At 51.2% G+C, this 24,336-nt stretch overlaps 4 protein-coding genes across 11 annotated transcripts in view; 2 read left to right on the top strand and 2 right to left on the bottom strand.

Moving 5' to 3' along the window:
• Positions 1-48: 48 nt before the first annotated feature.
• MRTO4 (MRT4 homolog, ribosome maturation factor) lies at positions 49-12,874 on the top strand. 2 transcript variants are annotated; one of them, XM_062507581.1, is made up of 9 exons: positions 49-92; positions 448-506; positions 617-720; positions 807-888; positions 1,106-1,173; positions 1,499-1,650; positions 2,050-2,126; positions 2,316-2,445; positions 12,388-12,874. In XM_062507581.1, exons 1-9 carry the CDS (start codon positions 65-67, stop codon positions 12,588-12,590), a joined length of 903 nt encoding a protein of 300 aa, XP_062363565.1. In that variant the 5' UTR covers positions 49-64; the 3' UTR covers positions 12,591-12,874. The 2 variants fall into 2 exon arrangements, with proteins under 2 accessions (XP_062363565.1, XP_062363566.1); XM_062507582.1 differs by lacking the exon at positions 12,388-12,874 and having other exon boundaries at positions 59-92; positions 2,316-2,485.
• AKR7A2 (aldo-keto reductase family 7 member A2) lies at positions 3,250-7,071 on the bottom strand. 3 transcript variants are annotated; one of them, XM_062507579.1, is made up of 7 exons: positions 6,779-7,020; positions 5,837-6,018; positions 5,217-5,321; positions 4,597-4,693; positions 4,399-4,498; positions 3,942-4,071; positions 3,250-3,422 (listed from the first exon to the last, which is right to left on the bottom strand). In XM_062507579.1, exons 1-7 carry the CDS (start codon positions 7,002-7,004, stop codon positions 3,261-3,263), a joined length of 1,002 nt encoding a protein of 333 aa, XP_062363563.1. In that variant the 5' UTR covers positions 7,005-7,020; the 3' UTR covers positions 3,250-3,260. The 3 variants fall into 3 exon arrangements, with proteins under 3 accessions (XP_062363563.1, XP_062363562.1, XP_062363564.1); XM_062507578.1 differs by having other exon boundaries at positions 5,837-6,024; positions 6,779-7,019; XM_062507580.1 differs by lacking the exon at positions 5,217-5,321 and having other exon boundaries at positions 5,837-6,024; positions 6,779-7,071.
• SLC66A1 (solute carrier family 66 member 1) lies at positions 7,081-12,404 on the top strand. 3 transcript variants are annotated; one of them, XM_062507575.1, is made up of 7 exons: positions 7,081-7,469; positions 7,903-8,090; positions 8,698-8,827; positions 9,312-9,399; positions 10,447-10,595; positions 11,363-11,455; positions 11,822-12,301. In XM_062507575.1, exons 2-7 carry the CDS (start codon positions 7,921-7,923, stop codon positions 12,203-12,205), a joined length of 1,014 nt encoding a protein of 337 aa, XP_062363559.1. In that variant the 5' UTR covers positions 7,081-7,469; positions 7,903-7,920; the 3' UTR covers positions 12,206-12,301. The 3 variants fall into 3 exon arrangements, with proteins under 3 accessions (XP_062363559.1, XP_062363558.1, XP_062363560.1); XM_062507576.1 differs by having other exon boundaries at positions 7,085-8,090; positions 11,822-12,007; positions 12,265-12,404; XM_062507574.1 differs by having other exon boundaries at positions 7,084-8,090; positions 11,822-12,337.
• Positions 12,875-15,699: 2,825 nt separating the features above from the next.
• Positions 15,700-24,336, bottom strand: part of CAPZB (capping actin protein of muscle Z-line subunit beta) — a 57,120-nt gene continuing 48,483 nt past the window's right edge. The window contains exons 7-10 of one of the 3 annotated variants that reach the window (XM_062507556.1): positions 20,184-20,249; positions 19,020-19,096; positions 17,801-17,913; positions 15,848-15,941 (exon numbers count right to left, since the gene is read on the bottom strand). In XM_062507556.1, coding sequence (XP_062363540.1) covers positions 17,811-17,913; positions 19,020-19,096; positions 20,184-20,249 — 246 coding nt within the window. In that variant the 3' untranslated portion in view covers positions 15,848-15,941; positions 17,801-17,810. Of the gene's footprint in view, positions 15,942-16,114; positions 17,914-19,019; positions 19,097-20,183; positions 20,250-24,336 lie in introns of all 3 variants that reach the window. The other 2 variants (XR_009933903.1, XM_062507557.1) reach the window with 2 other exon arrangements.

A 24,336-nucleotide genomic window follows, 5' to 3' on the forward strand; every position in this document is an offset into this window, starting at 1 on the left:
GGGCAGCCCCGCCCGCTCCCGGCAGCCCGCGCGCGGCCCGGGGTCCTCGGAGCACGGAGGAGCCATGCCCAAGTCCAAGCGGGATCGCAAAGGTAGGAGCGGGATCTCGCACTCGAATCCCGGATGCCCTGCCCGGGAACATCCCTCTCCCCACCTATATTCCTGCCTCCATACTCCATTGTTTTCCCGTTCCTCGATCCCATCGCCCCCTTCCCTCTCCCCAGCCCTTCCCTATTACTGTCCCTTTCTCCGTCATTTTCTCATTTCTCGACCCTGTGCATCGCCCTCTTCTCTCTCCCCGTCCCTTTTCCTATCCCTTGGCCCTTCCCGATCCCTATTCCCTTCCCTATACGCGTCCCTTCCTCATGCTTTGACTCCTTGTCCATCTCTCATTCCCACCTCCATCTCCATCCCTCCCTGACGCTCTCTCCGCTCCGCTCCCCGCAGTGTCCCTAACGCGGACGCCCCGCAAGGGGCTGGAGGCCAAGCAGGCGCTAATCGCCGAGGTGAGTCTAGCCCAGGCCCGGGCCCCTTTCCCCCTCTTTCTCGTTCCCCCCCTTTCCCGTTCCCCCCACCCCCCGAGCCCGTCCCGGTCCTGGTAACGGCTCCCCCGCAGCTGCGGCGCTGTGTGGACACCTACAAGTACATCTTCGTCTTCTCCGTGGCCAACATGAGGAATAACAAGCTGAAGGATGTACGGAACGCCTGGAAGCACAGCAGGTGGGCGGGGGGGGTGGTGCAGGGTGGGAGACACCCAAAGGGATGAGCTCCAGGGCTGACATCTTCCTCCTTCTGCTCCTGGACAGGATCTTCTTCGGGAAGAACAAGGTGATGATGGTGGCGCTGGGCCGGGAGCCGAGCAGCGAGTACAAGGAGAACCTGCACAAGGTACCTGCTGGGGGCTCCTCTGGGTGTCCTAAAGCTTCACCAGGTGTATTCTATATCCTGGAATAACATCCTGGGGTCACCTTGCTGTGGCTGTTTTAACTGAATGCATCCATGCCCTGCCACAAAGGGTCTGTTGCGAGTGGAGCTGTGCAAGGCTGAGCCTGTGCAGGTGAGTCCCTGGTCTTCCCCAGTCCACACGGATGCTTCTTTGTTCCAGGTTAGCAAACACCTGAGAGGGGAGGTTGGGCTCCTCTTCACCAACCGCACCAGGGATGAGGTGGATGAGTAAGTACCAGTCTGGCACAGCCTTTTTGCCACAAAACCCTAACACTCCCTGCTGCTTCCCTCAAAGGAGAGATGGTCTCATGGGCCTTTTCCACTCTTTGTCAGCCATTCCTGCAACAGCAGGGCAGAATCATGGAAGGGTTTGGGTTGGGAGGGGCCTTAAAGCTCATATTATTCCATCCCCTTGGACACTACCAGGGATCCAGGGGCAGTCATAATCTCTCTAAGTAACACCAGATCCTAGGGCAGGCTGTGCCCCAGTCCCTGTCTCAGCCCAGGGATGTTCTTCCCCTAAGGAAGCTCTTGTTGCCCATCTCTGTCCCAGGTGGTTCTCCAAGTTCCGGGAGCTGGACTTTGCCCGTGCTGGGAACAAGGCACCGTACGGGGTGAGCCTGGACACGGGGCCCCTGGAGCAGTTCCCTCACTCCATGGAGCCGCAGCTGCGGCAGCTGGGGCTGCCCACGGCGCTGAAGAAAGGTACAGCAGAGTTTTGTCTGGGCAGGTGGGATCTCTTATGGCAAGTGTTAACAGCAGGCTTTAGGTCTGGAGAAAGCATGAGGGACAGCTTTCTTCTTGTTGGGCTGGGGCTAGACCTCCTTATGTCCTGTGCTGTTGTTCCCAAATTCACATCAAAGGCTGAGTAAAGCCCCCAGATTTCTCCACAGTGCCATCCTTTCCCGTGAAAACAGCTAGGATTAACCCACTCAGGAACCAGGTGTGGTGATGATCTCACACATCTCCTTGGGGTGCACTGATACTGCATGGGAAGGTGTCAGCTCCAATGGGTGGTGTTGGAGGGAGTCCTGGCTCTGCCCCCCACATTCCAGGGGAGTTCCCAGTGCCTGGGATCCTATTTGCAGGGGTTTTGCTCTGCAGGAGTGGTGACACTGCTTTCGGATTACGAAGTGTGCAAGGAAGGAGATGTTCTCACCCCAGAACAGGCCCGTGTGCTGGTGAGTAACACAACAGCCCTGCTTCCTGACACAAAATTATTAATAATTAATTAACACAACACCTAAAACTCAGCAGTAATTATATTGGTTCCTGCTTTGCTCCACTTCCCAGCTGGAAGCAGAATTCACTGTTTTGCTAGGCTGGGCATAGAGACAGTAAAGCAGGAATGGATTTGTGTCCTCTCCTAGAAACTCTTTGGCTATGAGATGGCAGAGTTTAAAGTCACCATGAAGTTTCTGTGGAATTCTGAGACAGGAGACTTCCAGAAGCTTGTGGGAGACACAGCAGAGGAGGAGGAAGAGGATGATGATGATGATGGCAGCAATGAGGACTAACAGCTTGGACACCAGACAGTTCTGTTTTAGGGACAAAAAGAGGAGATTTCCCTTCCCTGGGTGCACGTGGACTGGGATTCATATGCAATAACATAACTACTTTTTTATATTTATATAAATATCTGTGTGAAGCTTCAGATGGTTGTTGCTGCTGCCTGTTACTGTTGGTGGATCCTGGGATCTGAGGAAATGCCAGCTTGAACATGAAACCTGGGCAGAATGGGTGTAAATGTAATGGAGCTTTGATATAGCACAAAGGGAAGGATGCTGAGGGTTTGTTATTCTGACACAGAAGAAGATATTTAACTCAGTCCTTGGAATTTTGCCTTATCCCTGGCAGTGTCCAAGGCCAGGCTGGATGGGGCCCTGGGATAGTGGAAGATATCCCTGCCCACAGCAGGGAGTGGAACAAGATGAGATTTAAAGACCATCCAACCCAAACCACCCTGAAATTCTGTGATTCCAAGTCCCCAAGCAATGCCAAAAAGATGCCAGGTTCCAGGCACAGGTCAGATATGAAGTCTGCACTAGAAAGAGGTTTTATTCTTGTATGCAATTATTTAAGATTTCACATTAAAGCAGAACAGGGGCCTTCGCCTCGTTAACATGTTCATTTTCCTGATGAGCTTCATCCTGAATCACAGGGTGTGTTGGGGAAGCTGAGGGGCCAGGAGGGAGGACTAAGGCACGGGTGTGGGTCCTACAAAGCTTCATTGATTCAGGAAAAACCTGCAGCCCTCCACCCATGGATCAGAGGGCAGGGTGGGCAGTACCCCTCCCGAGTCTGCAGAGCCTTCCCTAGCGGAAGTAGTTGGGGCAGTCGTGTGCACTCAGGTTCCAGGCCTGGTCAAATGCCTGCACCACGGCTGGCAGCAGGGGACCCTCCTCACTGTAGTTGAGGTTCTGCTCCAGCTGCTCCAAGTTGGACATCCCAATGATCACTGCATCTCCAAGAGAACCCTGGGAAGCGATGGGAGGTGTTACTGATCCCAAAAGCAAAAGTTCACTGTGTTTCTTTCCACTAAAGAACATCCAGGAATTAAGCAACTGCCACCGTAAGTTCTGCTCACTAGGCCAGGACATCCCCAAGTCACTCCAAATCCTCCTAAGTTGCCAAATCTTACTTTATGATGTGCTACAGGAATATTTAGGGGACATCAAGAATATTAAGCATTAGTTTCCTAGTCCACAAAAGGTTAGTCCTCTGTTGCAGGGACGCTGAGTGCATGGGAAGCCAAAACCCCAGTAACTGGCCCCTAAAAATCTTCCACTTGCAGCTTCCAGTTCTGACCACCTGGGATACCATGGGGAAAGGCAGAGCTGCCTCTCCTGCTGCCTGGCAGAGCCTGTACAGCAATATTCACTTTGGAACGCCACAATCCCACAGGATTAAAAGACACCTACATTGAAATTTCCCTGTTTTGTGAGCTGCAGAAGCAGTACCCAGTGCTGGCAGCAGTGCCCAGGTCAAACTCTCACCTGCAGTTTGGAGTGGTTGTAGAGCCAGCGCAGTGCAGCGGAAGCCAGGCTGGGTGCAGTGGAGCCATAAGCCTCTTTTAGAGCTTTTTCTACCAGTGCAATTCCCTCAAAATTGTGTTTTTTCCAGTACCTGGCAAAAAAAAAAAAATCCCTGTTATTGCCATTGGGACCTCTAGTCAGTGGTACATCTACATTCCAATCCAAAGGCTTTCAGGAAGCCTCATACAACTCTTGGTAGCCTCTGAGAACTTCTGCAATCTCCCTTGGGAGCTCTGAGGAAGCTGGGCATAAAAACCACCTTCCAGAACTCAGTCACACACCACAGCTCCAACCAGGTATGCTGACATAATCCCAAGATTTGGTCAATTCTGCTTCCTCTCAGCTATTAGAACTAAACACTATTAGAATGTTTTTTTTAATACAGCCATTCCTGCTCGTCTGTCAGCTCAGGACATACCTGTCCCTGTAGGCCTGAGCCCAGTCATTCCCAAAAAATCTCCCAGTGGGCTGGCGCGTGTCTTTGTCTTCGTACTTGTATTTGCCGGTCAGCAGCCCCCCTGGGATGGAAGGGAGCAGCAGGTTTGAGGATGGACTGGCTCTGCAGAGCCCCCATTCCAGAGAGTTTTGTCCCAAAGCCTGGCCTTGCCCCCTGTACCTGCCAGTGGGTTGTAGGCGTAGAAGCGCAGCCCGAAGTGCCGCAGGCAGGGGAACAGCTCGGTCTCCACCTGGCGAGTGGTCGCGTTGTACATTCCCTGCACAGGGTGGGAGACAGCCTCAAACAGAGCTCAGTGCACAGCAGCCACCCTTTCCTACCTTTCTCTGGCAATACCCATCTGAGAGAACGGCTTCAGATCACACAAGGTTATGATTTGCTAAAGAACAAACTCGCTGAAGGGCTGCAAATAATTCAAGTTCCGTGCCAGGGGAATTGCTGACTGCAGCAATGAACACACAGCTGTTTCTGAGCAGCAACCTCGCTCAGCTCCCTCAATTTCCTCACTGAAAGGATGGTCAGGCCTTGGAATGGGTTGCCCAGAGAGGTGTTGGAGTCCCCATCCTTGGAGGTGTCCAAGGAAGACCTGGATGTGGCACTCAGTGCTCCAGGCTGGGTGACAAGGTGGGCATTGGGCACAGCTGGGACTGGAGTCTTTCCCAACCATAGTGACTATGACTTCCCAGACTAAGTGCAGCAGCTTCCTTCTGTGTTTATATCTGGCACACTGGGGCTGATACGACATTTGGGGAGCCCAAATCCAAGCTTCCCCCCTCTCTCACCTGGTACACAGTTGGCATCACCCAGTTGTTGTACTTGCAGATGGCACATATTTCTGCCACCTCCCATGCAGCGTAGTTTGACAGGCCAAGCTCTTTAAACTTCCCCTGCAGAGGAATAAAAGGGAATTCAGTTCCAGTGTTTCAAAGTTCATCTGGACCCTGACAGCACAAGATGGGTACAGTGAAAAGGACAGTCACCAAATTTTAGTCCAGAAGGGTTAATTCTTGTCCACCTTTTCTGACAGACTATGAATTACTAAGACATAACAAAAATATTCCCCGTTTTCTGTTCATTTGGAATTCACACCTTCTAGCTTAAATGGTATAACCAGACAAATAAAGCTCAGTAATTCTTTACTCATAATCAGCACTAATCTCAACCCAGACTGTTAACAAGGCTGGAAGCAAAGTTCAGATGCTCTGAGAGCTCTTGGGAGCAAAGTTCACCACACAAGCACACAAAGAGCAGCGGCTGCTCAGCTGTGCCCTGGGCTCTGCCTCCTCTTCCAGAGCTGCACAAATCCAGCGCTGCAGATGGACACAAGCAGCAGCCCTGGTTTAAAAAAAAACAACAAACTAGTGGATCAAGGATTGTCCAGGCTTGGACTCTGCACTTATACCTCTTTGTGCAGCTCATTGCAGGCACGCAGGGTCTCCTCCACTGGGGTCCCGTGGTCAGGAGCATGGAGGTAGAAGAGCTCCACACTCGTCCTCTGCAGCCTCTCCAGGGACGTGTCCAGCTGGGACCGCACGCTCTCCGGCTTCAGAGTCTTCCCATCCCACGGGTTGGCCTTGGTGGCCACTTCCACTGGCAGAGAGAGAAGGAATGAGCAAGGATGAGGAGGGGAGTGGGGATAACGGTTATAACCCAAGTGCTTGAGGTGTTTCGGGGAAGGTGCCTCTCCTCGGGAATCCAACCAGCCTGGCAGAGGAAGCTCTGCCCCAGACAGGGAAGGTCTGCTCAAGGTCTGGGGGGAGTCAGCACTTGTACAGGGGTCCCTTCCCCTCAGGCATGGCATCAACCTGGCAGGGAAAACTCTTGTCCTAAGGGGATGGACCTGGGGAAAGTCCGTTTTCCTCAAGAGGGAGTCAGCTGGGCAGGGAAGACCCCTGTCAGCAGGGAATGGACCCTGGGGAGGGCCCTTGTCCCTGCGGACAGCCCTAGACTGGCAGGGAAGAGCCTTCTCCTTCCCCAGGGAAGTCCCATCTCCTCAGGGAAGTCTTCTCAGGGAAGCCATTAGCCTAACAGGGAAGAAAGACCCTGCTCTTCAGGCAGCAAGTCCTGGCCAAGTCTCTTCTCCTCAAGGACAGCGTCAGCCTGGCAGAAGAGATGAGACCCTCTCCTCAGAGAAGACCCTTCTCACGGAAGAACCCTGTCCTCAGGCCACGGTTCCCAGCAAGCCCCTTCTCCTCAGGAAAGACCCCTCTCCTCACAGAACGAGTCCTGGCCAAGTCCCTCCTCCTCAAGGACAGTGTCAGCCTGGCAGAGGGGACGCTCTCCTCAGACACGGGCCCCGGGCAGCCCCTCGCCCCCGAGGGCAGCCCGCCCTCCGCCGCCGTACCGGGCTCGGTGCCGCCGGCCAGCAGCGCGCCCAGGATGCGCTCGGACTCTCCGCCCGCGTACATGAAGGCGGTGTCGAGGAGGCGGTGTCGGCGGCGCAGGAAGGCTCGGAGCAGCTCGGCGCTCGCCTCGGGCCCCGCTCGCCGGCCCATCTCCATCGCGCCCAGCACCACCGCGGGCCGGGCCCCGCCGCCCGCCACCGCCGCCATCGCCGCCCGCGCCGCCATCGCGCCTGCGCGGCCCGGCCCGGCCCGGCCCGGCCCCTCGGCTCCCCTCACACGGCGGGGCCGGGCCTGAGCGCCCCGAGCCCGCGGGGATCGGCAACTTTGGGAACCGGGAACGCGCGCGGCGCCTGTGGAAAAGCGGAGACTTTGTGGAAAAGATTTCACGCTGCGGCTCTGTGAAAAATTGCCGGTTTCTGGCAACTTCCTCAGAAAGCGGCTGAGGAGCCAGGACTGGGGAGAGCGGTGGATTTGGGACGGCGTTAAAGGAAACCCGGCAGGATTTGCGAGAATAGCGAAGGGAACTGGGCAGGATTTAGGACAGAGGCAAAGAAAACCCGGCGGGTGTCTGAGGAGTTGTGGATTTGCGAAGAAAAACAGCCCAAGTTTCAAAAAGAGCGAGTTTTCAAGGAAAAATTAAGTTCCGAATCGCGTCGGTGAAGAGGCGAGTGCCGGTGCTGCGGGGACAAGGTTGGGTTGGATTTCGGCTTCTTTTGTTTATTCTCCCCCTCGCTTTTTTCCTTCTCTTTCTTTCCTTCTTCTCTTTTTCTTTTCTTCCTTTTTTTCTTCATTTCCCCCCTTTTCCTCTTCCTCTTCCATTTCCTTTTTTTCCTTTTTTCTTTTTTTTTTCTTTTTCTTCTTCCCTTCCCCCCACTTCTTTTCCTGTTTTTTTTTTTTCTTTCTTACTTCTTTATTTCTTCTTTCGTTTCTTCTGCGTCTCCTTTGAGGCCAAACCCTGCCAGGCTGGCACCAAAACCGAGGCCAATAAGGTGTACTATTCACTTACGATCCATTTTTCTAACGTGAGCCAGCTCCCGGAGGAGCCCCCAGCTCTGTCCCTCGCACACATCTGTCGTTCCCCAGTGTTATTACATTTTTTCGTGTGTTGTTTCCTTTTCCCCAGCGTTATCCCAGCGGTTCCATGGCTGTGCGGCGCTGGAGGGGTCTCCCCTTTGGGAATTTCTCTGATTGTCCCAACGGGTCCCGCTGGATCATGGATGTGTTCAATGAGTGTGCCCAGGACAGCTGGGATGTCGCCAGCATCGTCCTGGGGCTCGGCTCCATCGGCTGCTTCATCGCTGCAGCCTTCCCGTGAGTATAGCCCCCAAATCCTGGAGTACCGCTCCCAAATCCCTGGGCACGGCTCCCAAATCCCGAAGTATCGCCACCACATCCCGGGCAGCCCTTCCCGGGGGATGGCAGAAACCGGGGTGCCAGAATAATTAAATCCGCCCGGCAAAAGCAGCGAGGGCTCGGCAGGTTTCGGGTGAGAGGAGCAGGCAGCAGAGCCCCAGAGGCTCGGTGGTGGCCGTGGTGGTGTTGCTGTGCTTGGCAGCCGGAATGTCCCACGTCAGGCACGCGCAGGGCCGGCAGGACAGGACATCCTGGCCCAGGGATGTCCCCTGGAGCCCTGGGGTGCTTAGAAGTGCTGACACAAGGATGACAGAGGGGCACGTGAGGGGTCACGGTTCTTTCGCAACCAGAGGGGAGGATCCTGCAGTTGGGATCATCTTCCCTGCTCCTCTCACAGGGCACTTGGCGAGCACTTCTAGGGCTCAGGAGTTCCACCTGGGGCCAGGGGAGGCCTTTCTTTTCCTCCCGTGACTGCTTTGGGATCCACAGGAATCCTGGGGATGGCTCCCAGGTAGCGATGAACCAGCTGAGGGTGGTGTCTTTGCCTCTACCCAATGCTCTGCAGGCAGTTTTACCAGGCCTGCAGAACGGGCATCATGGACCAGGCTCTCTCCATCTATTTCCTGCTGGGATGGCTGGGCGGAGACCTGCTCAACCTCATCGGTTCCTTCCTGGCTGATCAGCTGCCCCTGCAGGTACCGAGGCCGGGCTGGCTCTCAAGCACCCAAGCTCCAGGGAGAAGAGAGGGGCTGGGAACTGCTTTATCCAGCACTGGGAGCTACAGATCCAGACTGCCCGGGAAGCTCCCACTTTGCCCCCCAGAAATGCTCCCCTCTCCTGTCGTGGGCTTGCTCCCTTCCCCCCCCCCCCGGTGTGGTCCATTCTCTCCCAGGGATGTTCCCTTCCTCCTTCCTGGGAGGGAAGTTTTCCCTTTTGGTGTTTTCCCTTCTCTCCCAGGGATCCTTTTCTTCACCCTCCCAGTTGCTCCTTTGTCTCCCTCTGGAGATGTTCCCCCTTCTCCACCCCAGGAGATCCTTCTGTCCCACGGTTGCTCCCTGCTCCACCCCAGCACACTCCCCTCTCCCCCAGGGACACGAGGAGAGCAGGGAGCATCCCTGTGGGGCCATCCCAGCCCACCCAGCTCTCCGCGGGTGTCCCCAGCACATCCCCTCCCCACAGGTGTACACAGCCATTTACTACGTGCTGGCAGACCTGGGGATGCTCTCCCTCTACTGCTACTACCGGGTGAAGAACGGGGGCAGAGCCTGTGAGTTGGGGCAGGGGTGGGGCCTCTGCTCCCCTGGGCACTGGGAACAGGGAGGGGGGATTGGGATTCCAGGGAGCCTGGGGAGATTCTGGGCACAGTTATTATATGTCTCTTATTGCTTGCTGGGGTTTTTTTGTTGTTTTCTGGGATTTTTTTTTTGTTTGTTTGTTTTGGTTTTGTTTTGTTTTGTTTTTTTCCCCTTGGATAATTTGAGCCCCTAGGAGAGCCAAAGCAAACAAACAGTTCCAGGCTGGGCCTGGGGCTCTGGAACCCCCCATGGTGTCCAGTCTGAAAACAACTCCCCTGTGAGCCTCACTGGGCACAGAAGTAAATAAATCCCCCACAGTTCTGCCTTGGAGCTGGGAACCACAGAGCTCCTGAGTCGGGCAGTGCTGGGAGGGAAAGGGAAAGTTTTCCAACTGTTTCAGTATCAGTGCTCCAGCCTTGACAGGGAACTTCCTGTCTGTTCAACTGGGGTGAAAAGGGAACCTGAGCAGTTCTTGCAGGGTTTAAACAGTCAGAGATAACAGAGAAAATCCCCTTGCCAGCACTGCTGAACCCCAAGTAGGCTCCTTGGGACTGGGATAATTATTTAACTTAGTAAAGACATGAGAAGTTATTTGCCAGTTGGTATTTGACCCATCAGATACGTAGTTTTGTTAAGCTGGAGAGCTAATTTACTGAATATAATCACTAAGAATTACTGAAAAAAATAAATTACTGCTAACAAATAAGCCACAGCAGGGCTTGCTGTGGCAGGGATTTGAGAGTGACTTAAGACAGTGAAATCTTTTAGTGGTGATGATTTTTAAGAGCCCTAAACCCAAAGAAACCAAGATAGGAGCAGTTTCCTCCCTGATAAGGTATGAACTGGGCACATCACTGGGAGATAAATCACATCAATCACCCACAGCAGCCACTGCCCCATCCCTTGGTGAGATAAGGGAGAGTTTGAAGGTTTCTTCACCCCCAGAGGGTCCTGTCACCCCTGGGGCTGTTGGGGGATTTTGAGTTCTCCATAATCAGGCTCTGTCTGGCTCCCTGCAGTTTCTGCTCCCATCAATGCAGCCTTTGTGTTCCTCTCTGTGGGGTCCCTGCCCAGCCTCTCCCTCCTGGGCAGTGCCAGCAACGAGGATCCAGCAACCTTCAGAGGGAGGTCTCTGCTGTCAGCTCCTGGGGATCAGCTTGGACCAAAGGTGAGCCACTTCCTAAACCTGGGAGATGGGATAGAGCTCTGCTTGGAGATGTCCTGCTTGATGCTGTGATCCCAAAAAGCCACCCTGGACCCCACCACGTGTTTTGCGGTTAGGGGCTCTTCCTATTTTAGAACTGAATTGTTCTGTAGGAGATTGTTACAGTCTAGGAAGGTGACACTGGAAAGAGAACTTTTCCAAAGATTCCTTCTAAATTCAGGAACAGTTTGCTGCAGGATTTCAGACATTTCAGGGCATTTTCATTTCAAACTTGAAGCACTTCTATGGGCCTGCTCAAGAGTCAGCAAACCTTACATTTCCCACATCTGTTTGCAAACAGATTTTATCTCGGGTAGCTGCATAGGATGGACAGTCTCAAAAAAAAAAATGTGGTTCCTGTTTTCAGGAAATTGGAATGACTGCTCTCCTTTAATTCTTTTACCAATTATCCACATTTGTATATATTATTAAAAATCAAGCAAGAAGGTGTAACAAGGTAACTCAGTTGGCTGAAACTGAAGGTTAGGTTTGCAAAATTGTTTTGCTCTGGCGGTAGAAAAGGACCTCTCCGAGCAATGTAAATAAACCCAAGTGCCATTATAACAGATTGCTCTGGGTATTCGACTGTGGCAAAGTGAAGTATAATTATCAGCTGTAATTATCACGGGGCAGTCGGAGGAGGGGAGCCGGGCACACGCCGGGCTGGGTGTGGCTGTGCTGGAGCTCTGAGCACAGGGCTGTCCGTCTCTGTCCCCGCCCCTGCCTTGCAGCCTTTCTCTAGGACTGAGATCATTGGATTTACCATCGGATCCATCTCCTCCGTGCTCTACTTGTGCTCCCGAGTGCCCCAGATCTGCACCAACGTGAGTGCCCAGCCTGGGACCCCGGGGCTCCTCAGGTGTCACTCCAATGGCCTTGGGGAGTCTCCTTTCTCCCCGGGGCTGTTCTCCTTTCTCCTCTCTGCTCAGAGGTCCCAGGCCCCATCTCTGATCATTCCGTAAGGGATTATTACTCTGTGTTTTATTTTTTCCCCCATGCCTGGATCTTACCAGTACTTTGAGGGTGGGGCTTTCATTTTGTCTTACTTACAAACCAAAGGGGAACTAAAAGACTGTCAGCATTGAGTCACCACTTCTATTTTTTTAATGCTGGGGGAGAGGATGATGAATTGTTGTAGAGAGGTTTAGGAGAGCTGCACCCAAGCTCCTCTGCTCTCCCTGTTTTCCCAGTACAAGAGGAAATCCACCAGTGGGGTCTCCTACTCTCTGTTTGCCCTGGTGATGCTGGGGAATTCCCTGTACGGCCTCAGTGTCCTCCTGAAGAACCCAGAGCCAGGCCAGGGCCAAGGTGACTACATTCTGCACCACCTGCCCTGGCTCGTGGGCAGCCTGGGTGTCCTGGCCCTTGATGTGGTTGTATCCTTTCTCCTGGGATGGGATCCCATCCTGCCAGCAGGACCTTGCAGGGAGTGGAGCAGGCAGGGGTGGGCAGGAGGAGTGGGCTGGTGCTGCTCCCTGGGTGATTTGTGGTGTTGCACTGGCTGGGAAACACCTCAGCCTCTGGGAGCTCCTTGTCTTGTTCCCACCTCTCCTGGCATAAACTCGGGGTGGTGACACCCAGAGCATCCCCGAGAGCCACCCTGTGAACGTGCAGAGCCTTGACCTCGCCCCAGATCTCCTTCCAGTTCCTGGCATATCGGAAAGGACAGCCTGGAGCCCTCGAGGAGAGGGATGCTCTCCTTGGGGAGCAGGGTGAGAGCCCAGAGAGCTGACAGAGGGCCCTGCCCTGCAGGGAGAGGAGGAGGAGGAGGATGTACATGAGGAAGGTGGCCTTAGGATTGGGCAGACTGACCCCTCCCTCATGGTGGCTCCTGGCACAGGAGGCCCTGAGCCTGTGGGTGTCACCTTGTGCTGCCAAGGCAGTGGCAGAGGATGCTGCTGGGACACTTTGTGCCTCTTTGATACCAATGATGCTTTCAGGGTAAAAGGGAATTTTTAGATACCTCAAGTGCTCTTCACTGCTCCAGTGCCCTACAGCTGAGCCTGGTCACTGCTGTGTCTCCTGAGGGTGATCTGGAACTTCTTGGTGCTGAAAAATGTGGGGAGGGGACAGGGATCACTGACCTGCCACAGACACCAGCACCACTGTGACCTCACAACTCCCCACTCAGCTCCTTCTGGAAGACACAGGGCTGGATCCAGTGGGGAAGGAGCAGCAGAACCAAAGTGTTCAGTCCACACCTATTTTAATTATCATGGCTCACCCATCTATAAAATATATCGTTCCCCACCTGCCTGCCTTGGTTTCATTTTGCTGCTTTACCTGGCAGTTTCTGCCTTTTTCCTAATGAGTCTCACAGTCCCATTTCTCTGACTTCTCTTTTTTTGCCTCACCCTTGTTTTAATTGCATGGATTCATTAGAGAAGTTGCTCCATTGCTGTTCCCCAGAGAAAGAGCTGCCTCTGCTCTCTCTGGTTTTCAGTTCCTGCCCTCTCTCATTGGTGAATTTATCAACCTGATGAGTTTATCCCCAGCACTGTTGAATTTATCTGCAACACTGATGAGTTTATCCCCCTCTTGGGGCCCTGAACTCAGCCCAGTGCTCCTTGAGCAGAGAAGGAGGGGTGGTCTCAGGAAAGCTGTGTCCCCATGAGGAAAGAATGCAGGTGTAGCCAGGCTCACTCCTGTGTGCTGAACTTTCTGCTGGGGATGAGCAGCTCAGTCTCCCTGGGAAAATGAGGAAAACCAACCAAAGCTTGGAGACCCTTCAGGAACAACTTTTCACAGCTTGGCCTTGTGAAAACAAGAGCTTTCCTTTTCCTGCAGTTGCTATCAGCTCGTTCTTCCCTTTCCCCACTCCAGCTCCCTTCCTGATACCCAGCATTGTGTCCCTTGTGGCTTTAGCTCCATTATCATTAATTTATGATTTGTCCTTCCCAACGAAGTTACTCTGCTTTGTCCTCACACTGAGGACATCAATCCAGGGTTCCACATGGATCTCACATTAAATGGGATTCCAACTGCTCAGTGCCCATGAAGCTGCACCAGCAGGTTCATTGAAACGCAAGCTGGGCCAGTACTTGGGTCTGACCCAGCTGTTTCCAGAAGTGAAATGTATTTTTCAGTCTCTCTGAGCCCTTTGAATCAAGGGAGTGGTTTTTTACTGGATTAATTCACGATTCTGCCTCTCCAGATTAACAGACAAAGGGGCTGCTCACCTCATCCTGAAGCCAGCAGCATTTCCTTTCCTGTCTTTCCCTGGGAACTGTAGAACAACTCACATCCAGTTTTAATCCAGACCATGAGCATATCCCTCATATTTGCCACTCACAACACTAAATGTCACATACTGCCTTTTCCTAAACTTGGACAAAGAACCTCTGCCCTAAGAAGGAAAGTGCACATACATACACATGTATATATGTGTGTGTGTGTGTATATATATATGTATATACATATATATATACAAATATATGTGTATATCACACAGTCTGTCCCCACAGGTGTACCTGAAGCATGAGTTAGGTACAAAGCTGATTTACTCTGACTTTACTCAGGCTGGGCAGGATGGAGCAATGCAAGCAGCTGCACACAAAGCTTACACAGCGACCTCAGGGGTGGCTGGAAATTCCTGAGGCTCTCCCTGGGGTTCCCATCCTTCCAGGTCCCTGCTGCAGCCCTGTCCCCGTGCTCAGGCTTTTGCAGAGGTAAATGTTAAAGCTGAAGATGCTGAGCAGAAACAACCACCCCTGAAGGAGAGGGTAACCGAAAACCTCACCTGGAGTCTCCCCCTGCCAGGCTCCAGAGCTCACACAAATTCCTCTGAAGGTTTGTGTTGGGACAGAACTGTGAGACAGCAACCAAATCCCAGTGTTCCTTCCCTGGGGTGTCCTGTCCTTTCCCAGCCCGTGTCCCACAGGCACTCCAGGACCTTCCACAAGCTCTGGGTAAACTGGTCATGTGCAGCAGTCTGGGTGGGACACAGGTCACAGTACAAGAGCACATTAGAGCACATTAATTAATCACTGTTAATGCCAACAGTCACCAATTGCAGAGGGAAAGGAGGAGCCCAGGTTTGGTACAACCAAAACCTGGAGATCCCCAAAGCTGTGCCAGGTCCCTCTGCTTACCAAGGGCTTGGGAGGGGACACAGGGACCAGGAAGGAGCTTTGGGGTCAGCAGGGATGGGAGGAACCACCCACCCCAGCAGGGCCCCTCTACTCAGAAGCTCCCAGGCCATTTTTAGCAAAGCTAGCACAGCTGGGCAGATCCTTCCCCCCTAAATACACATTTGCTGGATTCTTGGAGCATCAATCCCAGCACCTTGAAAGGACCAGCAGAGTGAGTAATGTGGGGCCAAAGGGCAGTGGGACATCACACCCTCTTTCTGACAAACATTTCTGGATGCAGGACAAAAAACAAACCCCAAGTAACCCTTCAAGGAAGGAAAGAGAAATGAGGGAGGACACAATCACACACGCACATCTTCTTGGGATTTTTTTTGTTTTTATTGTTTTAGTCTTTTTTTCTTTTTTTTTCCATTTTTTTTAGTATGGAGGCTCAAGTATCAGATGTAGATTCAATTTAAGCTTTACAAAAAAAACAAAAAATCAAAACAAAAACCCCTTTTGCATTCCATAAAAATTGACAGAAAAGCGCCTTGGACCAGGCTATAGAAGAGCAGAACTTTCAGCAGGTCTCCAAATCACCATCTCCTGCACATCTGGGTTACTCAGTATTGTACAACCCCAAGGAACACCCTCTCTTCACTCCCTCCCTCCAGCCAGCCCCCATGCCCAGCCCCCAAACATACGTGGAATAGATTATTTTTCTTTTTTTTTTTTTTCCTTTTTTTTTGTTTTTCCAGTTCTTCCTCTTTCACACACCACAGTATTTAATAAATTTTTGTTTTACATTTTTTACACCAATGTAACAAAAGGCAGGAGGGGTGAGGGAAGAAAAGACAAACAATGATCTGTGGTGATGCATATAAATGGAGGAGGGTGGGAAAGGGGGGGAGGAGAAAAAAATAATACATGGACTTCTACAGAAACAGCCTAACGTCTTGATAGTAAAATGTGGTGCAAAGTAGGCCTCAGAGACTGAAAAAGTTTGTACAGCTTTATTCATGGGGAGAGGATGGCGTTGCATGGAGAGTATTGGATGCAATCGTGATGTGACCAACAGAAAAGGGCGGGGATGATTCTCTAGGAAAGGAATCTAACGAGTGCATGGCATGGCTGGTTAGCACAGACAGAACTTTAACTTTGCTGCTTTCTCTTCAAAGCCTCCACCAGGTCGTTTTTAAGAGCTTCTTGTTTTGATTTGTCTGCAAAAGTCTGCACAGACCTGTGGGGAAGAAGGAAAGGCGGGTGAGAGGCAGTGCAGGGGGAAGGGCTGGGAGCATTCCTGGGAGTCAGGAGGAAGGAGAAGCCCCTCAGCCCAGGCTCAGCTCTGCCTGCTGGACCCCGGGAAGCAGAAGGTGATGTGACCACTCGGTGAGAACACAAAGCAAAACTCACTCTGGCAAGGACTGGCACCAAAGGCTTCCCCAGCAGCTCCGCTCAGGCCCCGCCTGCCGGAGGGAGATTCCCAACTTTGTGTTCCAGCCAGGAAGAAGCCCAGCGTCCCACAGCCAAGGGGGTTAGAGCTCCTGCTCCCCCGAAGTGCAGAGAAAATCCAGCCCCGTCCCGAGCTGGGCAGCTCTGACCCTTCTGCAGGAGTGTTCACCTGGAACCTCCCACCAGCCTTTGCACCAGTGGGAAAAGCAGCCAGAGGTTCTGCTCTCAAATTTGCCTTTTTTTGCACCTTCCCTAAGGAGTGAGTGATCAAAGCAGCTGAAGAAGAACAGAGATACTGTCACAAGGTTATTGCAGGGCTTCCCTTTGCCTGAAAGTACAGAGGGAAAGCTCCACTTTCCACCAATCACCTGGGATTAGTGCCCTGGGAGATGCCTGTGGAGGAACCTTTGATTTCAGTGAGACAATAAGAAATTTCCACTTTTAAAAAGGCCCCTCTTAAATAAACTAATAGAATGGGTTCTATCCAGAAACTTTTCCAGAGTGGCTACCACAGAGAAGTGGTAGGATCCAATTGGGTAGGATTCCTCCCCACCTAAATCACATTTCACAGCTTTTACAGCACCTGGGAGGATGGAAAATTTCCCTGCCCATGGCAGGGGGTTGGAAGTGGACAAGCTTTAAGGGCCCTTCCAACCCAAACCAGTCTGGGAGTCTGTGATTCAGAGCAACCTCATTTTCTCTTGCTGTCTCCTGTAAGCAAGGCTGCTCTTTGTGGTGGTGATTTTCCTACCATTTTTATAACAGTATTTCCATTCTCTTGTCTATGGAGACTTCTGCTGCTTTAACAAAAACATATACATTTATATTTGCATTTGTCATAGGCTGAAGAAGTGGTTCTTGGCCACTATCAACAAATAGTGAGTTTCCCCCTTGATCAGCTGAATGTATTTGAAACAACATCTGTAACTTGTTAGGAAGTGGAGTGGAAGGTTAGGCTGGCTCAGGGTTAGTGCACCCCTGACACTCAGAGCTCCAGAGCAAATGAGCACAGCAACAAATCCCTCTGGAGGCTGTGCAGAGCACAAGCAAGTGGAGGCTGGCAGTGTCTGAGTGAGCTTGAGCAGGACTGCGTTTCAAGCTCCAAGGAAATTCAAAATCCACCAGGCTCATGGGGATGGGCGTGTGGGAGAGCACGTTTACTCTGAATTCATGGGAAGTATCAGGCTTTTTTTTTTTTTTTCCGAAACTGTGAGACTCCCAAGATTTCATTCTGCAGGGAGGACACTGGGATTACAGGGAATTTCTTCCTGGTAGTTGTGTATCACAGGTGTAAAGAAGTGCTGGTGCCCAAGGGACAGAGTCCCAGGGTTTCTGGATAGAATCGGCCCAATCCCACACCACTCCAGGCACAGGACCACGTGCTCCTTTCCTGCTCCTAAGCCAGAGTGCAAAGTGGCAAATCCTGCCCCAGCTCCCAGTGTGAGGATTCCACAGGGGAGGAGGTAACATTTCAGACAAGAACCACAGCATTTAGTGGCTGCACTGAGACAGAACCCGGGGGTGGCTGGGCTGCGCCGCTGCTGCTCCCTGCGGGATTAGGGGTTAGTTCTTCCCGGTACCATGCAGGGGCTGGGCTGGTGAGTCCTGGTTTAGTGCTGGCTCACACCTCACAGGCAGCGAGGGTACCTGGATTGGTTTAGTTATCAGGCTGGATGTAGATCTGGCGCTGGGTCAACACTTGAGAAAGTTCCCTCTGCAACTGCTTATACTTTTGGTTGTCAGGAATAGCATCGATAGATCTACAGAGAGCAGTGGGAAACCAGGGAGCAAACAGGGAAAAGAACAGTCATAAGAACTTGGTAACATAGAGCTGGGGCTCTGGGAACCACCAGGGAGGAGAAGGGGACACACACAGGTGAGGAGGAGCAGGGAAAGGCTGGAGAAGCCAGCTCTGGGTGTTTCCATCACGAGGTGCACACAGGGCCAGGACTTCAGACTGAGGGATGGGGAGACACAGCAGAGATTCAACCACAACAGCTCAAGGCAACGTTCACAAAAGAAAGACTCTATTACATATTCCCTCTGATGTTAATAAAAGCTTCCTGGCTAAACCCTGCTCAGCACAAAGGGAACTGAGGCTGTTCTGAGCTGGGCTTGGGGCAGAACCCAGAGCAGCAGAACCCAGAACCACTGAGTTCCTGCTGCTCCCTCTGCCCCCACAGCAGCATCAATACTTAATTAATACCATTCTTCTATCTTTTTCCACATCTCAGGGAAGAGCAGATCATTTCTTTGTGCCCTTTGGTTATTTTACATTACCACACTGTGCTGGGAGGTCTCTCTGTACTTTAAAATGAAGTGATTTAGCATCACAGTTCTGTACTTTCCTCTGTGAGCATGAGAACTACCAGCTTGGGATTTCCATGTCCAGTTCCTGTCCAGGAATGAGCAGGGGATGAAAAGTACAGCACAGTTTCCCTACAGAAAGGCACAGGGAATTTAATCTCTTCTCATACACTGTATTTTGACCAGTGGTGTTGAGAGAAAGACAGAATTTAAAACCAAGTCTAAACACCGCAAACCATTCATGTCACCACTTAATTCTGGGACTGCTTTTAAGGATAGTAGAAGGAGAAGACAGAATTTAAATACAGCTTGCAGGACTGTGAGGAATAAAACTAATGAAAAATAATCTGAAAATACAAGTGTTAGTTGGGCTGTTTTGCACCTGGTGAGAGAACAAGGGATTAAAACATTGCTTCAGATTTCTGCAGTAGAAGAGTTCCCTGAACTCCACGCAACAAGTATCGTCCCAAAGCAGAGGGAGGAGAAAAAAAAGCAGCTTGAGACTGGGGTGGCACCGCAGGAACGTGAAGGGTCCCCCCAGCCACTGCAGTTCCCTTACCTCAGCCCATTAACGATGTCCTTTGTTTTTCCAAAATAAATCTCGTTCAGTGTACTTCTGATTTTGTTTTCCATGTCCTGGAAAAGGAAGTTACACAGCAGCTCTTTAGTCACCTCAGCTGTTTGCAGGGAGGGTGCAGCACCAGAGTCCCTCTGACAACAACTCCTGGAGCATTCCCAGCACTCAGATCCCATCAGACCCACTGGGACTCAGCCTCTGCTCCCAGCCCAGCACTCAGGGCTTTCCTCCTGCTCTCCCCTCCCAGTGCATCTCTCCAGGCTAGGGGAGCTCTCTGCACCACGAGAGGGCAGCTTCTCTCCAGCTCTGCAGAGAAGGAAAATTCATCACCCCAACCTTCCCGTGCAGCTTCTTGGCACTGGACGGGCTCCAAGTACCAAGTCAGTCCTTCAGGATAATCAAGAGGCCAGAGCTCTGTGCTCAGGGCTGACTTGGAATTTTTGACTTTTCTTTAAAGCTGCACGACAGAGCTCTGAAAGGGATCTTGTAACAAAGCAGCTTTTTTTCATTGCATTGTTTTCACTCAAGCAAAAAACTTTAAAAAGGGATCAAAAAAAGAAGTAGCTGTCTTCCTTTAATTTCCCAGTTCCCTAAAAATGCATCATAGTTGAGAACTTCCTCCTTTCTTGGCTATAACAATCAAGGAAATCTGGAACACCTTCAGTCAGAACAGTGCAGTGAAACAGCAAAGTGATGCTGCACCTTCTGAGCAGCTCCACTCCTCCAGTCCTCTTCCAGGACTGAGAGCTGCCATGAAATCCAACACTAAACCCAGTTCCAGGGGATTTCATAAGCACTTGACACACACTGAACTTTCAGTGCAAGGGACAGTGCTGTGTAGCAACCTGACTTAATTCTCCCCAAAAGTGGCTGCAATAGCAAATATAGGGGTAGGAAGTTGTTAATTAGTGCTCAGCAATGGAACACCCATTTTCCACGAAGTCACTGCAGTGACTGCTGAGCAGGAGACAAGGGGCAGAGGGATGGCTTTGTACCCACAAACAGCTGGAAGGGATGGAAGGAGGAGCACTGAGCCACCACACACCAACAGGAGCAACAAGAGGAATGAGTAAGTTCTTAGTAAAGAAAAATAAAACAAAATTCTGAGGTATGGGACCAAATTTGGGCAAAAGAACCTGCACTCACCTCTACCAAGCGGCCGATATTGGCTATGTGTGGAGAGGAGTCACTCACAGTCTCATCCTTCTCCATCTGGAAAGGAAAAGCACAGATCCATCCATCACAGGGAATGTGGGCACAGGGCAGTGTCCAGGAGGGCTGGGAGAAATGGGTCTCACCAACTCCCCCAGTGTGCAAACGCTGCAGAATGTGTGTGGCAGATCTTAGTAACAGAGATGTGGTGAAATAAAAACCAGGTATAAAAATAACCCCTGCTGCAGGCAGGCCTCACAACCCAACAGCCACTCTCTCCCCACTAAGGAACAGCCAAGTATCCTCTGCAGAAGAAACTCAAGAGCTGGAACAACCCCAGAGTACAGTGACACCAATGCCTCAGTGCAGGACCTGAACAGGGCCCTGAACCAGCTGACATCTTTTACCCCAGCATCAAAACTGGGAGCTGCAACACTTGCTAGAGTTCATCTGACTGTGCCTCATGGAACATCCATCCCATGGCCTTCCATGGTCTGTGCTAAGGCAGAGTCCATCTTCCCCAGAGTTCCTGAGGTGAAAATTGTGGCCATGACACAGCCAAGCTACTGAACAATGAACGTCAGACCCAGAAACCTCAGCAAGATTTGCTGAGACAGCATGAAAACAAAACTGGGAGACAAATGTAGTGGGAAGAACAGTCTTCAAAGGGTTTTACTAATCCCATAGAATTCTCTTATCCATCTGTTCCTATCCCTCCCTCAGGGTAGAGTTTAAAAATCTGGGCCAGCTACAGGTTAATAAGCCAAGTCTGTAACAGGCTTGGGGAAGCGTGTAATTTACTTGGAGCCCCGAAGGCAGAAGATAACCTGGAAGAGGGGGAGAAAGAGCAGCAGGACATTTCATTTTGCCTTTAGACTGTTTACATGGAATGGAGACCCTGCCTGGAGAAGGGATCCAGCTGCAGTGCAGGGACAATGCAAATCTGAACTACACAAACACACATCCACACATTATGGGGACTGGGAACTATCATCAAATTGCCAAATCTGGGGCAGCTGGGAGCTGGCAGTGGGGCAGTTGCTGCCACAGGCTCCCTGCTGTGCCTCCTCCACACCTGGACAGGTCCAGCTCCATGGTTAAGAAGCAGAATCTGAAAACAGAATTTTTTTTTTTAAATGTATATTATTACATCTCCATAAAAACTGCTGCCAGAAGGAAAACATTTTTATGTGCTCTGGAAGGCCAGATGTTATAAGAGGCTGTTTAATGGAGTGCAGAGTCAGGATCAGCCATGTCCTACAAACAGTTGGGTTTTGTTGAGTTGTTGGGGTTTTTAAAGGTTCCTTCCGGTGGCTGGCACTGCACAGGCTCGAGCAGCAGGACTTTTGATGCTTAAATAAAGAGGTAGATTTGCTTTGAGAGGAAATTCCCTCTACAGGCTGATGTTAAGGAGCAGCTCATCTTCCCCCTGACACTCCCCAGCTGCCTGCTGGGCTCAGCCAAATCCCGGGGTGAGCCCAGTCCAGCCCAGTCCCAGCCCAGTCCAGCCCAGTCCAGTCCCAGCTCTCCTGCAGCAGATCCAGGGCCTGGCTCCCCTGCCTGGCTCCCCCAACCATCTGCTCCAAGTCTGACTCACAGGGAAACTCACTCCTCTGAGAGATCTCGAAGGCTGCCTGGTCACTTTAGATGTTTCCTGCATGGAATAAAGCAGCTGTCTGGGCTCTCTGTAAACATTAGTTGGAAGAATAATATAAAGAGGGACATTTAATCAGGATAAACATTTTTTTTTTCATCATGAAAGTATCTGAAAATACCAGCAAAGGTAGAAGGGAACTCATCCTCCATTTTGCTCTGAAAAGCCAACAACACCCACAGCTGCTCTGGCCACGGAGCAAAGTGAAAATCCCTTTAATGAAACACAAACAGCAGTGTGTGCCAAGGGCTCCCAAAGCCACAGGCAGTGGGCAAGCTGAAGGCTCCAGGTGGAAAATATGTGGAATTATTTGGATATCAGTAAGACAAAATCTGGCCTGCGTCTCCAGCACTTTTTTTCAAACTATAACCAATAAATGGAGTTTGTGATCTCTGCAGGGCTTGCAGCATTGCAGGAATCAGCTGAGAACTGACCCCATCCCTCCACAGATTTTCTCTCACCAGTGTAACCAAACACATCCCATTTTCCTTGCCAAACTGTCCTGCCAAAACCATGGGCAAGCCTGGGGATGCTACATGATCTTAACCTGCCTCAACTCGTCTCCTCCCCTTTTCTAAACTACTAGAGAACTGAACCTCTGTGAAATCCATATGGGACCTCATACAGGACCATCCCATTCCACCCCTGCCATGGGCAGGGACACCTTCCACTATCCCAGGCTGCTCCAAGCCCTGTGCAACCTGGCCAGGGTTCCAGGGGCAGCCACAGCTTCTCTGGGCAGCCTGAGAGGTGCCACAGCCTCCCCACCTTCATGATGGAGAAGTGAGGCAGAAATAACTTCCTGGACAGCCCCTGTCAGCACATCCCTGCTGTCCCCTGCACCCAAACACTGCCCATCTGGTGATTACAGAGACTCCAGGACACCAGTAACTGCTAAGGGGGAGCTCGAGGATCACAAGAAGATCCCACTGGTGGAAAAACAAAGTTACAACATCTGGAAGTCAGTGGGGTGGGCCTTTCCATGAAAGCTGCCCTTGATGGAAATGGATGAGTCCCCTAATTGCTGAGCACAGGGACTTCCCTGTGATGATAAATGGCAGAATGGCTCTGCTGGGGTTTCACTGAGCAGCAGCAGCAGATCCCAGGGCAGCTCTTCTGCAGGCAGGGATTGCTCTGTTTGCACAGTCCAGTCTTCATCCAGCTCTGCAAAATTTCTGCCCTCACTAGAATGTGTTCCAAGTTCAAAAATCAATGTCTGTGCTACTTGAATCCCAAATCTCAGGCCTCACTTCCCTGTGACTTTATATCCTCCCCTTCCCACATCTCCAAATGTAAATAAACTATAGGTTTGGAGCCAACTTCTTTCCCAGCAAACTCACTTCCTCAGGCCCATCCTGGCTCAGGAAACACACACACAGGTTCTTTGTGCATGAGGACATCTCAGGAAGGCACCTGCTCATCCTGCCTGGAAGGAGGGGGCTGCAGGAGCCCATCTAGCAAAGTGCAGTGCTGACTGTGTGCCAGCAAAGGGGAAGCCTTTACATCTCCTTTGCACCAAGTGAAACAGGATCCCACAGCTGCTCTTACCTTAAATAAAAGTGCAGCCTAATGAAACCTAAAAATGCAGCCAAAGCCTTTGGAGCCATGGCAAGTGACACAAGCGATTCCAATGTACACACAGAGGGGACAGGACCCCAAATTCTGCCAGGGAAAATCATGTGCCAAACATCTGGCTTCAATCAGGAGGGGTGGGAGGTACCTACAGTCCCCAGAGAAAGTGCTAGGTAATTGAAAAGCTGCTGGCACGTTTCATTTCCCTGCAAGTCCTGCTCCCTGCGTCCTCTCAGGCAGTATTTCTGTAGAACAACATTTATTCCTAAAAATTCCAGCCAAAGCTCCCCTGGGCAAAGCAGAGTCACTGCCACACAGAGGCACTGCTGCAGTCAGGACCTAATGAAGTTCTAGTGTGAAGATGTCACTTCAGCTTGAACTCTCCCTAAGCTTTCAGGCCAGAATTATAATCCATGGATCCTGTGTGCCTGGAGCTGGCTAAGAACTGATCTCACCCTTTCAAGGTAAGTTAATACATGTAGATACACAAAACAGGTATGCATACAGATAAATTATATAAAGAAGTGGATATGACAACACGCAGGGGTTTGTGTTGCACACTCCTGTGTGTGTACAAACACCCATTCCTCTACTGAAGCAGAACAGAATCTGAAATTCTGTAACTGAACTGAGAGAGCAAAAGCCTGAAATGCTGAAATCCACCAGGTAATGTAAATTAAAGCTACATCAAGGGGTGTTTTCAACTTCCCAAAACAGGCTGAATCCTCTATGTCTCCCCCTTTCCTTATTTTGTCCACTCATAAATGTAAAATATTTGTTTCTTCCTAGAAATTGAGACAACTCATACTGAAGCAGACAAAAAACTGCACTGGGAAATCAAGGAAAAGTAGTTCAAGGCACTGGAAGAGAGATGTCAACTCCCAGTGTACGAAATAAAACAGACACAGGCCAGGGATGTGA

Source organism: Cinclus cinclus, chromosome 23 (assembly GCF_963662255.1).
Source record: "Cinclus cinclus chromosome 23, bCinCin1.1, whole genome shotgun sequence".
In the NCBI taxonomy this organism is placed as follows: domain Eukaryota; kingdom Metazoa; phylum Chordata; class Aves; order Passeriformes; family Cinclidae; genus Cinclus; species Cinclus cinclus.

What these genes read in the sequence shown, in the direction of transcription:
- SLC66A1 (XM_062507575.1), top strand. Translation starts at nt 7,921, where the DNA reads ATGGCTGTGCGGCGCTGGAGGGGTCTCCCCTTTGGGAATTTCTCTGAT. An exon ending in TTCATCGCTGCAGCCTTCCC is followed by an intron (nt 8,091 to 8,697) that starts GTGAGTATAGCC and finishes AATGCTCTGCAG; the next exon opens with GCAGTTTTACCAGGCCTGCA. An exon ending in GGGATCAGCTTGGACCAAAG is followed by an intron (nt 10,596 to 11,362) that starts GTGAGCCACTTC and finishes CCTGCCTTGCAG; the next exon opens with CCTTTCTCTAGGACTGAGAT.
- AKR7A2 (XM_062507578.1), bottom strand. Translation starts at nt 7,004, where the DNA reads ATGGCGGCGCGGGCGGCGATGGCGGCGGTGGCGGGCGGCGGGGCCCGG. An exon ending in GCAATGAGCTGCACAAAGAG is followed by an intron (nt 5,322 to 5,836) that starts GTATAAGTGCAG and finishes ATTCCTCTGCAG; the next exon opens with GGGAAGTTTAAAGAGCTTGG. An exon ending in GCTCAGGCCTACAGGGACAG is followed by an intron (nt 4,072 to 4,398) that starts GTATGTCCTGAG and finishes TTTTTTTGCCAG; the next exon opens with GTACTGGAAAAAACACAATT.
- MRTO4 (XM_062507581.1), top strand. Translation starts at nt 65, where the DNA reads ATGCCCAAGTCCAAGCGGGATCGCAAAG. An exon ending in ACAAGGAGAACCTGCACAAG is followed by an intron (nt 889 to 1,105) that starts GTACCTGCTGGG and finishes TCTTTGTTCCAG; the next exon opens with GTTAGCAAACACCTGAGAGG. An exon ending in ACCAGGGATGAGGTGGATGA is followed by an intron (nt 1,174 to 1,498) that starts GTAAGTACCAGT and finishes TCTCTGTCCCAG; the next exon opens with GTGGTTCTCCAAGTTCCGGG.